General features: G+C 41.6%; 1 protein-coding gene across 2 annotated transcripts in view; it reads left to right on the forward strand.

Moving 5' to 3' along the window:
• PRRT2 (proline rich transmembrane protein 2) overlaps positions 1-9,347 on the forward strand; it is a 414,525-nt gene extending 405,178 nt beyond the window's left edge. For both annotated transcript variants that reach the window (XM_069244090.1, XM_069244091.1), the window contains exon 4: positions 3,980-9,347. In XM_069244090.1, the coding sequence (XP_069100191.1) occupies positions 3,980-3,990 (11 nt within the window). In that variant the 3' untranslated portion in view covers positions 3,991-9,347. The remainder of the gene's footprint in view (positions 1-3,979) is intronic.
• Positions 9,348-14,832: the final 5,485 nt, after the last annotated feature.

Here is a 14,832-nt window from a genome sequence, read left to right on the forward strand (position 1 = left end):
ATTGTGTCCCCCCACTCACAAAGTTCGGGGAATTTGCCCTGAACGATGTGGGGGCACCTTGGCTAGTGCCAGGGTGCCCACACACTAAGTAACTTGGCACCTAACCTTCACCAAGTGAGGGTTAGACATATAGGCGACTTATAAGTTACTTATGTGCAGTGAAAAATGGCTGTGAAATAACGTCAACGTTATTTCACTCTGGCTGCAGTGGCAGACCTGTGTAAGAATTGTCTGAGCTCCCTATGGGTAGGAAAAGAAATGCTGCAGCCCATAGGGATCTCCTGGAACCCCAATACCCTGGGTACCTAGGTACCGTATACAAGGGAATTATATGGGTGTACCAGTGTGCCAATGAGAATTTGTAAAATTAGTCAAATGACAAATTTAGAAAGCAGAGAGAGCATAAACACTGAGGTTCTGGTTAGCAGAGCCTCAGTGATACAGTTAGGCACCACACAGGGAACACATATAGGCCACAAACGTATGAGCACTGGGGTCCTGGCTAGGAGGATCCCAGTGACACATATCAAACAAACTGACAACATAGGGTTTTCACTATGACCACTGTGCCGTGGCTAGCAGGATCCCAGTGAGACAGTAAAAACACCCTGACATATACTCACAAACAGGCCAAAAATGGGGGTAACAACGCTAGAAAGAGGCTACGTTCCTACACTGTGTAGTTTGCTATAGGGCACATCCAAACAGACACAAAGTCATTTGTACAATTGTTTTAGAGGGAAAGGATGTTTAAATCGAAACCTTTGATTCTTTTTCTAGGTTTCAATCCGAAAACAATGACAACATTTAAGTACACTACAACTTTTATTTAGAAGACGTAGTTACACAAGGAGGCAGTCTTTCATAGCTTTGCTGACGGATCGTGGTTCTATACATTCATGTAATTTTAGAAATTATGTACATTCATTTTATAGAAAAAAACGTGTAATGAAAAAATGAACCTATATTTATTATCCTGCAACATAAAACCCGTACAAAAAACTAGTAAATACTATTATTTGCAAAGATTTCTTGTAGATGGGAGCGGGAACCATAAAAGCACGCATGCCCTGTGAACTGATTTTCTTTGTTGCCCATGAAAGCCTCGTTTCAACCCTGTGCAGCAGATGGACTGGAACGTGTCACGTTCCTTCCGTAAAGGACAGAGGTGGGATGCTGAGGCCCATTCCGTTGCTGTAGCCCTCACAGTTATTCCTCGGTACTCAATTTGTGCCCTAGAGGCAACAGACTTCGTTGCCAGTGCTTAATCGGACGTGGGGGTTACAGGTGCAGCCCACAACCACCAGCACTGAGTTTTGGGGGCTGACATTTATTTTACCTCAACAAACTTTGAACCAGAGCCACAGAGAGAAAAAAAACAAAAGGGGAACGAACGAGGAAGAGAAAAACAGAAAAACAATGATAAAAAAGGGAGAGAGAGAGTAGGGATGAAAAGGAACCTGCATGAGAGAGATACAGAGGCAGGGAGTGTCTGGTGATGGATTAAAGAGGCTTGAGGTGGAATCAAGACTATGCAGCCTTTGTATTTAGCACCCCAATGTTTCATCGTTCCTGCTGCGTTCTTCTGAGCTAAAGTTTGAGCCCCGGAACTTAAAGGCAGATTTATGAAAAGTGGGGCTGCACCTAGTGCAGCCCCACTTTTCTTGCAACCCTCTAACGCCACCATGTGTGTGCAGTATTTAATATACGGCACACCATGGCAGTAGTTAGAGAACTTGGGTCATAATTTGTTACGCTAGTTCGGCGCTTTGCAGGATTAGCATAAACAATGTTGACGCTAATCCTGCAAAGCACCCAGAGGCCCATTGAAAACAATGAGAGCCTCCTTTTAACGACTGCTCTGAGCAGGCATTAAAAATGCAGATAAAAATGACACAAAGAAATCTCTTAGATTTCTTTGTGCCATTTTCAGCCCCCCTAGCGGAGGAATGCCCCCCTTGCATTCATTATGCCTGGCACAGGCATAATGTGGTGCAAGAGTTTACAAAGTGGTGTAATGCAAGCATTGTACTTTGTAAATATGGCGCACTGTTTTTGGCCATCTAATGCCACATTAGTGTCAACAAAAATTACACTGATGTTTTGATGGTGCTAGGCCCTGTTAAATCTTGCCCTTAATCTTTTACAAATTAAGCACTGATGATTCTCAACCATTCTCCAACACAGGTGAGGGGCATCTTTAAGCCAGACTGAATCAAACATAAAGGCATATTATTGGAACCACCCACACTACCTTGCCCAAAACACCAGTTTTTAAGGCGGCAAAAATTCTAAGCCACTTTTTCTCAGAAAGTGAACCTAGAGTCCATAAATCCATAATACCGGACATTAGGAAAGTTCCGCCCTATGATACAGTTTAAGAAATGCTATTAAGCCTGCATTTCGTTGCCACATTGAACTATGAAATACATTTGGTTCTATGTAGTAGATTTGAAATCAGTGCTGTACTTGGAAATATTTTTCCCACTGTATGTACTCTCAGTCATGATTTAGTCAGTCTATAATTGCTTTATGTTACTGTAGTATATATTTCACTGTATTACTATATTATATATTTAATAATACATAATGCCATAGGTCTTGCTTGTGCAATATTGTTTAATCAATGAATAAAGAAACAAATAAACGCATAAAAGCCTGACTGACCTCAGTTAAAGAAGAAAAGCATGTTTGGCAGCTCTAAACACAAAAAAAAACATTGGCAGCTTCCAATGACGGCAGAAACATGCTTGCCAGCTACCACACAGAATAAATATGGTCCATGACAGCTGACAAAGGGGGTCATTCTAACCCTGGCGGTCCAAGACCGCCAGGGCTAAAATGACGGGGGCACCGCCAACAGGCTGGCGGTGCCCCGCTGGGCATTCTGACAGCGGCGGTTCGGCCGCGGTCAGAAGTGGAAAACCGGCGGTCTCCCGCCGGTTTTCCGCTGCCCAAATGAATCCTCCACGGCGGCGCAGCTTGATTCTGACACCCCATACCGCCATCCTGTTCCTGGCGGTTCTCCCGCCAGGAACAGGATGGCGGTATGGGGTGTCGCGGGGCCCCTGGGGGCCCCTGCAGTGACCATGCCAATGGCATGGGCACTTCAGGGGCCCCCGTAAGAGGGCCCCAATAAGAATTTCAGTGTCTGCTTTGCAGACACTGAAATTCGTGACGGGTGCAACTGCACCCGTCGCACCTTCCCACTCCGCCGGCTCAATTCTGAGCCGGCGTCCTCGTGGGAAGGGTGTTTTGCACTGGGCTGGCGGGCGGCCTTTTGGCGGTCGCCCGCCAGCCCAGTGCAAAACCCAAAATACCCTCAGCGGTCCTTCGACCGCAGAGCGGTATTTTGGAGGGGGGAACTCTGGCGGGCGGCCTCCGCCACCCGCCAGGGTGAGAATCACCCCCAAAGTGCCTTACAGCGTGTCCATAAGCTCTCACAGTTGTGAAACGCCATCAAATGCTTAATATGTAAAAGACAAAAAAAATAAGTGAAACAATGGGAGGGACTCAGAATCTCTCTTATAAACCCAGCACTGGTGCTGCTGAGGTGATACCACCTCATGTCTCTTTCTTTCATCACTCTTTACTTCTTAATATCTTTCAATTACCCTGGCAGTTTCTTTTTCATCCAGGCTTTCTCCCTTTGTCACTGTTTTCATATTTTCATTTCTGCTTTCGTTTTCACTTTTATTCATTTCTCTCTCTTACTCAGGATCAAAATCTGATGATAATTCTCAGAACCCCAAAAAAGAGTGCTGATACCCACACCTGCAGCCACGGGCATAAATTAAGCACTGCAGCTGTCAAGGAAGTTGACAATAATGCACTGCATCCACTCCCATTTGCATAGTGAATGTATCTAACCACTGAACATTAACTGAATATTCAACTATTACTGTCAATATATCTGTCTCTGAAACAAACTGGAATTATTCTCTGACTAACTATTTGTTTTCTATTTTCTCTGTCATAGTTTTGGGTTGAGACGGGCAAATCACTTCCCAGCAACCCCATACTGCAAGGCAACATCTGCACAAGACTACAAGAAGGATCTTTACACCTTTCTGCAGCATGCATCACCATCACGCAACTCACATCTGCCCACCAAAGGAAAGAGCAGGAGAATGGATAAAGTGAGCATGGACGAGAAACGACATGGAATCCACCCATATTTACTTTTTAACGCAGATCATTTCACAACTTTGTCCCTCCTTAACGTGATAACATTAAGCACCAGGGCGGATGTGGACCCATTCCAATAGTTTCTATGACTGGAGTTCTGCTCTTTCATACAGTCTCATTCAGGAGTAATTGAGGAAGAAAGACAGACAACCGCATTCGAGGGCACCCTTCAAATGCCTCCTTTGCCCACATTTATTATATTTAAAGATTTCTGAACACCACATTTCTTTTTCTTGAAAGGATGTAAAATACCACAAACTCTGAACTACAAGTAACTCCGGTGTTTGAAGAAAGCAAAAAACTAAAACAGTGGGAAATATATATACAGGGAGGTGGAAAAGTAATTAAAAAAGTTATAAAAAAAAACACAAGAAAGAAAAAACAATAAAACAAGCATCGACCTGAAAGTGGCATGTTTACATATTTAAATGACTGTTCTGAGCCTCAAAAAACACAACGGAAAGGGTAAAAACAAAGTGCACCTCACTGCACAAGAATATTGCCCTCCCAAAAACATTGAAGCAAGAGAGATTGTGGAATAAGTCGGAAACAGACTATTTTTTCAGCAGTTTTTGTATTTACATTTTGGGCTCATTCTTTCTTGACACAGAGCATATGTTAAACATTTGGGAGAGATTTTCGGAACCAGGAATTAAAAAATATAGCCCCGTACATACTGGGCATTTGACCATTTTTTCTGTAAAACAAATTCTGAACTTTTTGGTCTTTTTTGTGTTTTCACTTTCGTTCAACTTTTATAAATTGGTTTGTTTTTCCCCAGGGTGAGAGTATTGTGGCTACGGCCAAACACAGGTTGCTTGGGAAATTTGGCAAACAAAAACTAATTGTTTACATCTTTTCACCGCTTGATTTTTTTTATCCATCTCACCACACAAGGAATTCTGTTTACGACTGAAAAAAGAAGGTGGGAGTTGGAGATCAGGCTCTCAAAATGTATCAACACCCTCTTTGGAAAGTTCTACAGAGAAAGAAATAGTGGAGCAGGGTGGGGAGGATTATGAGAAAAGAGGGGAGTGTACAGAAAAAGAAATTGGGAGGATTCTGCAAATAAAGGAGAGGGGGAAAATAATTTTTTTCGGAGAAGGAACTGTTACAGAAAATAAAACTTGCCAGAGTAAAAGGAGGGGCACGATGCCACGGATGGAGGCACTCAAGTGCTGTTGACTCACTTGTTGTACTTATCTTTGCATGCCTTATGAGTTCACCACCGACCGGAGATGCAGGGAACAAGATGGTGTGGGGGTGGGTGGGGGCGGTTCACGGGTCAGGAGGGTATAGGGGTGAGGCTCATTGTAAAAGACACGCTGACCTTGATGGGAGTTACAAGAGGGTAGTAAAACTTCAGCCTTCATTTGGGTGCTTTGGCTAATATCACATGTCCTGGCATTCCAGTTCTACAAGTTTACCATGAGAAAAGCACTTCCTACCGGGACAACTTTGTCCTAGCCTATAACATTCACTTAATATTAATGACCGTTTATATAGCACATACCAGAAACTGCATTGTCTCTTGCCGCTTGTAGGTGTTAGCGTGTCCCAACTCAACTGAGCTTGTTTCTTCAATCTATAACAAATTGAATAGTTACTGTCACTGGTATGCTGTAGAGGGTGGTGCGCCACAACCCGCTCTTTGTGTAATAGGGTCAGTATGAAAAGGAGGTTGGGGCAGGATCATAATCGGGTTTATCTCCTAGATTAAAAGCACACCTAGCTAAGTAAAATACAATGCTAAAGCTAAGAGAAGACACAGGAAGCATTTGATATATATATCTGTCCAGGATCTTATGCTCCCTTCAAATGAGCCACAAGACTGGGTAAAGCCAATGCACCCACTCTTAGGCACCCATCATGGTGTAGTCAATTCATTCAATATAGGAGCCTTGCACAGGATGCACCACCCTCTTCAGATATCAATGTATAGTCTAAAGATGTCATTGTAAATTCCATAGTTGTGACTGTATAGTCTGCTTCACCCCTATGATATTGATGTTCTTCACCTATAGGTCAAAGCAACCCCTCCTCTGTACTTTCTGGACCCTTGCATGTAAAGATGAGAACCTTGACAATCTTATCCCTTTTCAGCTTATAGCAAATTTGTGTTTAGATGTTCTCTGTAGCCCCCACAGTGTAGTTCATACTTACAAAATATTGCAAAGATATTATGAGCTTGTGACCACTGCCTGTGGATTACGGTGGAGTGGGTGCCTTCACCAAGAGTTCTCAGGTGGTGCTAAAGTTCTTTTACAGGGTCTGGTACACCTTCCCAGTAAATATGTAGGCCACCTCTCCTCCATACGTATCCTGGTGATGTTCATTACACCCAATGCAGCTCTGAAGGAGCCACTTATGGCCTTATGTATGACAGGTGAAGGTGTGTCTGCCCTGTAGAGCAGCACAATATTTGCCTCCAACAAACTGATACCATATAAGGTTTACCGTGATGAAGAGAGTGGGGATTCGGTGACCATTTTCCAAATGACAACACAATGAGGCCTTTACATTCCCTATGCCAGTGTTCAATTTGTTATCAAATCAGTACCATAACTGGTTACCATGGATAAAATACCCAAATAGTCTTGAATCCACCTCATCTCTCTTTCTTCCACCAGCCCAAGGTCCCTTTTCCTTATTGTACTCTTACGGGTTTGTTTTCTTCCCATCTTTCTCCCTTTGTCAGTGTTTATCTATCTTTTTATTCCCCCTTCTTTCTACCTCTTCTGCCTTTCTCTCTTGCTTTGGGTCAGTGTCTAGTGATGATAAGCAAGTCTTGGTCCCCAAAAAACAATGCCGCTGCCCACCACCAGCAACCACCAGCAGAAGTTAAACACTGCCCTATATACAGCACAGTGAAAGAATACATGAGGACTGTCTACTACTTGTATTTTCAACCATCCTACCCCTCAGCCCTTGCCTGCTCCAAAGATTCCTTCTAACAACTCCTTTTCAACCAAAGTCTTGTCGTCAATTTCAAGCCAAACCACACTCCCAAAATCACACCCTTTTGTAGCAGTACCCTTTTTGGAAAGAATGAGATGTACGTTGGGTTGTTGCTTTTGTAAATTCAACGTCAGGTCTAATCTCAAGCCAAGAAGCCTCAGTGTAACCAACTTTTTGTCAAATTAACACCTTTCCTGAATGAATCTGGAGTCATGCAGCTCAACAAATCCAAAATCCTATTCAAAGAGCTGGAAGAGAGATACATGATAGGAAGGATAGCAGCCTTAAAGTAGTCCCTTTTCAACCAAAAACAAGGAAGTACCACTCTAAAACCTAAGAAAAGAGACCTCCATTCCATTGTTGGGGTTCTGCCAAGGCCGCCCTTAGGCTCAAGTCACTCCTGCATCTCCGCTTTTGGACTCTGCTGCGTGTTCTCCGTGTGGGCTTTTGTAATGTAACAAAGCCTTATTTGTTCATATACTGATGCATGAATATATGGGAGTGGTGGGAGGGAGTTGGGTTTAAAGCACTTTGCACAATTTCCCTGAGAATACATGTGCTTTCACCTTTCTTAACAGAGAATGCCTTGTAACAAAATACTTAACAGGACGTGTGAGTGTGAACATGAAAGAGGAAGGGGTGGCCACAGAACAGACACAGATGAAAACGTCTGCTTTTACTACATTGTTTGGTGAAATAACAATATAAACCTATAAATCAGAATAATTTGCAAATTTTCGACCATTAGCTCATTGCAAACCTTCTGCCCAAACATTTCTGTTCTCTTTCCTAGGTAAATAACCTAACTCAAACTTTCCCCTGAAAACAGAGGATTATAGCAACACTTCCATTGGAAAGTATAAGTTACACAGAATATGACATCATTTGCTGAAGTACATATAAGAGTGACATCACTTACCGAATTGATCACACTTATGGCCTCACATCTATAAAGAAGTATTTCAAATGAAGGTAACATCACTTGGTATTGCAAATAATCCTGTAAGACCATTTATGATGACTAACAGGGTTATGACATAGCCTCTACAAACCGACATCATAAGCATCACAAAAAAAAAGCAATGTTAGCTGTAAGATTATAATGACATCATTTCCTACAAAGAGCTTGCATCAAAAGACTAGCAAATCAATTATTCCTACAGACTATACCATCTACCATCTTCTCATGACACCAATAATCTTACAATGTCACTTCAGGATAAGAATACGATCAATATCACATCATCTCTTTGTACAGATGTGTACATTTAGAATTTTAAGGCGATCTCTTGGAACCATTCATTTCACGTTCCTTACTAGAAAAAATTGATTGGTTTCAAATATTCTTACGTTATCAAGAAATAATGCTCAATCAAAGGTGCCATGATATATTGTTAAGGCAAGTTTTTTTCCATGATACCAAACATATCAGATGAACATAAAATTAAAAGACCCAGTGTGGAGTATTATCATTACAGCTTTACTTCATGTTTTGAACATTTAAATGGGTCTCTTATGGTTAATTTGATCATGACATCACTTCCTGTGACTAGTAAAAATCTGGTGTATTCCTATGACCAATGCAAACCACTTCTTATCAGAAGTAGAAATGAATGCTTCACATTTGGTTTTATTGTAAAAGCTTTGCATCTTTTGGTGCTGGTGGGGGTTGGGGGGATGCTGGTAAAACATCCCTTTTTGTAAAAGATAAAGAAATATCACTACTTGCAATGAGTTTGCTTTGTGTCATCACTTCCTGTGACAAGCTTACATACTTATGTCACTTTCTGCAGCAAATGCTTTAGACAACTTTACTTTCTGCGACCTCTGCAAATTACATAACTTTCCGTGAGAATTACAAATGAAGTCACTTCTTATGATGCACTCACATTCTTTGGTCAATGCAAAATCGCGCAGCCTCGAGGCCTCCCGGCACCCAATGGTTTTGTTCTGTGATAAGGTCCCGGCGGGGCGCCCCTTCCTCCCTCCTAACTTTCACCACACTTCTGTTATGCGAATTTTGGGGGAATTGTTCTTTTTGTATTGTAGTCTGGTTTTCGGGGAGGGTGCTGTTTTAGGTGTCTGAAGCATGTTGTGGGTTGGGCAGGGAGGGAATACTTGAAAAGGGAGACTGTTTTAAATTCTGCACATCTTTTTGTATTGAAGAAGCATGAAAAAGAAATAAATATATACTGTTTACGCATGATCACTGTTGCAGGAGCCTCTGTTAATAATACTTAGTTAATATCTACTTTAATATTGACCATGTATAGAGTGATCGCTAGAAGCTTAATTGTGCTTTGGACTTTAATGAACAAGTGCTGTTTTGTCCAATGTCATTGATACTCATTTGATCAGCTTGTGGTACATAAACGACGGAGAATTCCTGTTCGCATTCCAACCTGTAGGGCAAGTAATGCACAGATTTGTGCATCAGGAGGTTGACAGATTGAGCGATGTCGGTGTGACCATAGCGTGAAACTGGCACTTAAGGCACATATCTCTGCAGCAGGCACATTGACCCGCCTAATTATCTTTAATGGTATATTTAGGTGTGACCATAACAAGCGTGAAACTGGCACTTAAGGCACATGTCTCTGCAGCAGGCACATGGACCCACCTAGTTATCTTTGTGATATTATAACACGTTATGATTAATACAATTTCCTTTAGCAGATGTGCTATAACCCTTTCGGCCAGATGCACAAGACGTTTTAGTGTCCACAAACCTTTGGAAACAGTAAATCAGAGTGTTTGTAAATGCTAAAACCCTTTTTCCTATCTACTGATTGCACTTAGAGATTCGGAATAGTGTTTTTAAATCACTAAAAATTTCTGAAAAAGGATGACGATTTGGTATCAAGAAGGGGCATGAAGTTGGAGTCCTTTCCAAATGCTCAATCAGTATGCTATGTATCAATGTTTTGCCACCAAAATCAGGTTGCAAAACAGTGACATTTCACCTACATCTCAAAGGAGGTGGTAGCCTATTTGAAAAACGGATGGTGTCCTCTCTGGACTACTTTCTCTTTGTGAATGTAAAAAAAAAAACTTTAAGAGGAGGTAGTAATCCACAAAACAACTGCACCCTCTTAAAAAAACAAAAAAAGTAAACTACATTTTAAATCCAGTGCCATTCCTTTTAAGGGAAATGGACAGCATTCTAAAAAAATGATTTCTTTAATTAAAAGCAATCATGGACATAATGATCTGCGGACCCCAGCAGGCTACCATCTCTGTGATGGCAGCGAATGGTAGTGTGTCGCAATTTGCAAACTACCTCTTAAGTATTCAGGAGGTAGGTTGATTTGCGACCCACTATGATTTTGTATTTTGTGAATGAACTTTCAGTACCTAGGTCGGTTTGCAAAATACCACACTAGTCACAACAATACTGATCACAGTATTTAGTACATTAGGCCCTTAGCTCGATTTTATCCCTGGAAGGCATTTTTGACTTGCGCACTCAAGTCCAATCAGTTATTATTAACTTGCTAGAGAGCTCAAAACAGTATTTTAACAATTATGGCCGGAATTCTGACTGGGTGTGTTATATACCTCACCCTTCTTTAAATTTCTTTAGGTCAACCTTCCAAAATCTAACAGGAGAAAACCATACGGTATTTACAGTGTCATGCAGATTTTTATGTAGTAAGCATCAAAATCCATGTTATTCCTGAAAAACGTTAAATAGCTTCTATTTATAGCACTTGATAAATTCAGAATCCCGGACAGTGTGATTTTATCGGGTGCGACAAATAAATAGCACCTATTCCTCCTGCCTGTGGCGATGTCCCGGAGACTGCTGGGATACCAGGAGAGCAGAGGAGCGAGGCGGCAGGCTGTGGTGGCGGCTCAAGAAGCACATCACTAAAGTTATAAATTCTACAATTAGTGCAACATTATTAAGAGATATACCATACATACTTTATCATATAATTCAATGTCTCTTCCATTCCCCATCTTTACCTTGTGCAGCTCTGTCTCAGGGTCCCTCTCACCTCCATGGCAGCTAACTTCTTATGGCCTTCCTTCCCCATCACCCTCTTACCTTCAACTTTTCAAGTCATGCTCATCACTTTAACAGTTTTTTCTACATCACTCTGTGATGTGTTCCCCTCTCCCAGTTCACCTCTTAACCACACCTTTATAACCAAATCTCTCACTCTTATTCTCACAGTTCTATTACCACTACCAATTCTCATTACTATTATTTACATATTTCCCCTCATATCTCCAACGTATTCTCTCATCTTTGTATCAGATGGGTTCCCTCTCTTCCTTCTACTTTCTCTGCACACCCTTCGCTCTGATTTGGATTCAGTATTTGACTGTTACTTCCAACTTCAACACTGTAAGTTGCTCAGATTTCTCTCTCTGTATTGCACGTTCACCTACAATTTCCCATTTTCCCTCCCTGCTCCACCTCCCTGATTATCACCACCATCCCCTGCTCCGTTAGACCAACTGTCTTGAGTTCTCTCACTCCGCTCCCATACAATCTTCACCCTTATCTTCAAGAACTAATTGTAGCTATCTCTTGATTCGCCCTCTCTCTGTTATACCTCCCCCACCTTCCTTCCTACTTCAAACATTCTCTGTCAGTTGTATGACTTACCAGCGCATGCATTTATCACAGACCTTTACCATGCAATGTCTTTATCATGCATTGCCTTTTCCGTACATATGCCTTCACACGACAAAGTAAGTATACATAAGGAAACCCCTAAATACCCTATATATATGTGTGTGTGTATTTGTGTATACATATATATATATATATATATATATATATATATATATATATATATATATATAAATATATATATTTTTAAGTATGCATATATATGTAGATACATGTATATGTATATAGATATACACACACATATACACACACATATACATATCAATATATAAGTATGTACACACACACACGTGTATGTATATATATATATGTATATATACATATTCACTGGAAAAAAACAATGGTTACATGGACGTTATAGTTAGGTTGATGCTTTACCCATGCAAAACCATAGGAATTCAGCTGTTACAGTTATACTTATAGTTAAGAAGCCATAATTGCTGCATGTTATTACAACCACCACTGTGCACAGTGGCAGGGGTTGGCTGTGGCCAGGCTCTGCAGCCAGCTCCCTCACATGAATCCAACCCCACACCATGCACGACCTTTGGCAGCATGCAGTAGGTTTTGGAGCGTTACTGGGTGTTTTTTTTTTTTATCTGCTGATCCTTCAAGAGTTAACACTGGGGGCCCTGCTGAGCACCGGGGTGGATCCGCGGTTGGGGAATAAAACAATTGGGCAATTTCTGCCCATGATGGGTCCCTCTGGGACCCGTTCATCTCTCCTGTGGAGTCAGGATTCCTGTATCCTGACCCCTTACACTAGTTTTTCATTATTTTGCCCTTCACCCGGCCCGATGCGAGACAGAAAATGATGGCCCCAACTTTCCTCTGAGGTTGCTGCCAGCCAATTATGGCCTTTCTTTTCTCCTGGATCCGCGGGTCCTCCACAAGTGGATCCACGAAGGGTCCACGTCTCTAGATACACAATTTTGTTTTTCCTTTACCAACTCCAAAACTACTGAAGGGATTCACAATCAATCACAAAAAGAGATCTTTCTGGACCAAGATCTAGCTTTCTGTCAAATTTGGTGTAATTCCGTTCAGCAGTTCGGGCTGCAGTCATGTCTAAAATCCAATGTGGAAACTGCAGGGGGAAAACGTGTTTTGGGACCCCCCCCCCTTTTTGTCTTGCCCCTGGTTGACAGATGACCCCAAAACATTTCAGACAGCACTTGAAGTGACCAGGACACCAGTTTTGAAAATTTCATGAAGATTCGTCAAAAAGCACTAAAGTTACAGGCAAAACAAAACATGTTTTTCCTATGGAAACTAGGTCCCAACTATCCATAGAAAAAGTGTTTTTTGACTTGCCTATGTCTTTGGCACATTTAAAGAATCTTCACGAAATTTTCCTAAAAAAGTGTTGCAGTAATTCTTGAGGCACCTGGAACGTTTCGGGGTCATCTGTCTGGTGGGGGCCAAGAAAAAGGGGGGCTCCAAAAATGATGTGTTTCCCATCTTAATTCCCATAAGATTCTTTAGACACCTCTACATCCCGACCCACTGGATGGAATTACACCAAATTTGACAGAAAACTAGCTGTCAGTACGCATATTACACTTTTTGCTTATTTGGAGTAAATCTGTTCAGTAGCTTCTGAGAAATTCAGGGAAATTCAAATTTGGATATCTCTGGCCGCAAGCATTCGCGAAGAAACACACACTCATACAGGGAAGTGAACAGCTCTGATTGGCTGCCACCACTTCAAACCAGGAAGTGTTGGTAGCCATCTTGGGACTCGACTTCAGGCAGCATAATAGGTTTTTTTCAGAGTTTAATGTACCATGGTACTGTCTTTGGAGTACTGTTACAAAGATTCTGATAGGCTGGAAATATTTATTTCCAGCCAATAGTAATGATAGTTTGTATTTTGGCTTATTTCTGTTATGGTTTTGAGCTGATCAGAACTTACATAGGGCTGCTACAGCTTCTGCTTTATTGGTGGAGATTTTACTGACATGGCTGAAGGAGGTGAACCTGCTGCTACTCCACATGCATTAGAGGAGGCTATTGCAATGGAGGAACAGGAGTTGGAGCACCCGAAAAAGCTGAAGGAGTCAGTTGTGTGACAATTCTTTTCTATTCCACCAGAGGAGAAGAAAGTAACTTGTTCCTTGTGCAATAAATTAATCTCACGTGAAACAGGACAGCAGTACCCCCTAGGTCAACGGGTATGAGGAAGCACCTGAGCGCCCTGCTCCCACCCATTTGGTGCGGGAGAAAAGGGACAACATCTGTACTTAGCTCAGCTTGCAGACGGAACCTCTGCGACCCCTGGGGACAGTCCACTGCCTGTTGTACCTTCCAGTTCCAGAGTGCCCACTCAACCACGACCACAAGGTAGTACTTCAACTCCACCCACCATTCCAGCACCTGAGTCACAAGTTGTCAACCGGCTCCAGCATCAGTGCAATATTGTAGAGCCATATGCAGGGACTGTGACTTACTATCCTTACTGCCAAACAGTTATCGTCGCAGGGAAGAGTGACTTAAATATCCATCTCAAGCTGGTCATTGCTCACTGCTGTCCTTCCAAAAATAGTAAAGGAGAAGGTAATTGAACGGTAAGTCTCAGAAAGTATGTACAACATATATATTAATGCTAATACTATTCTTGCTTTCTAATGCAACAAATTGTTGTTTTCAATTGAAGTTAAATTAAATTAAAACACTGCGTTACAACCCATATAATATACATGATTTAACATACACAGATATAAAAATCAACTTGTTTTATTTAGTGTGGTTCAGACGGTAGTAACTGGAAAGTTACTAATCTATGCTGTCTTTTGTCACCCACAAGTGTTTCAGAATAGCATTACATGTTCCTCATGAAACACTGAGGAAAATCACAAACCAAATGGATTGTCAAAAAAAAAAAAATACATTAATGTGCTTATACAACTGTGAGTTACACTATATTTGGGAACAGTGTTCCGAATAACTGGCTACATTTCTTACCTAAAACAGTAGATTTCCTCACAAGTCATCAACCATGCTAGGCCACATAATGGCGTATCTACTATAGGTAGTATGTA

Source organism: Pleurodeles waltl, chromosome 7 (genome assembly GCF_031143425.1).
Source record: "Pleurodeles waltl isolate 20211129_DDA chromosome 7, aPleWal1.hap1.20221129, whole genome shotgun sequence".
Classification (NCBI taxonomy): Eukaryota; Metazoa; Chordata; class Amphibia; order Caudata; family Salamandridae; genus Pleurodeles; species Pleurodeles waltl.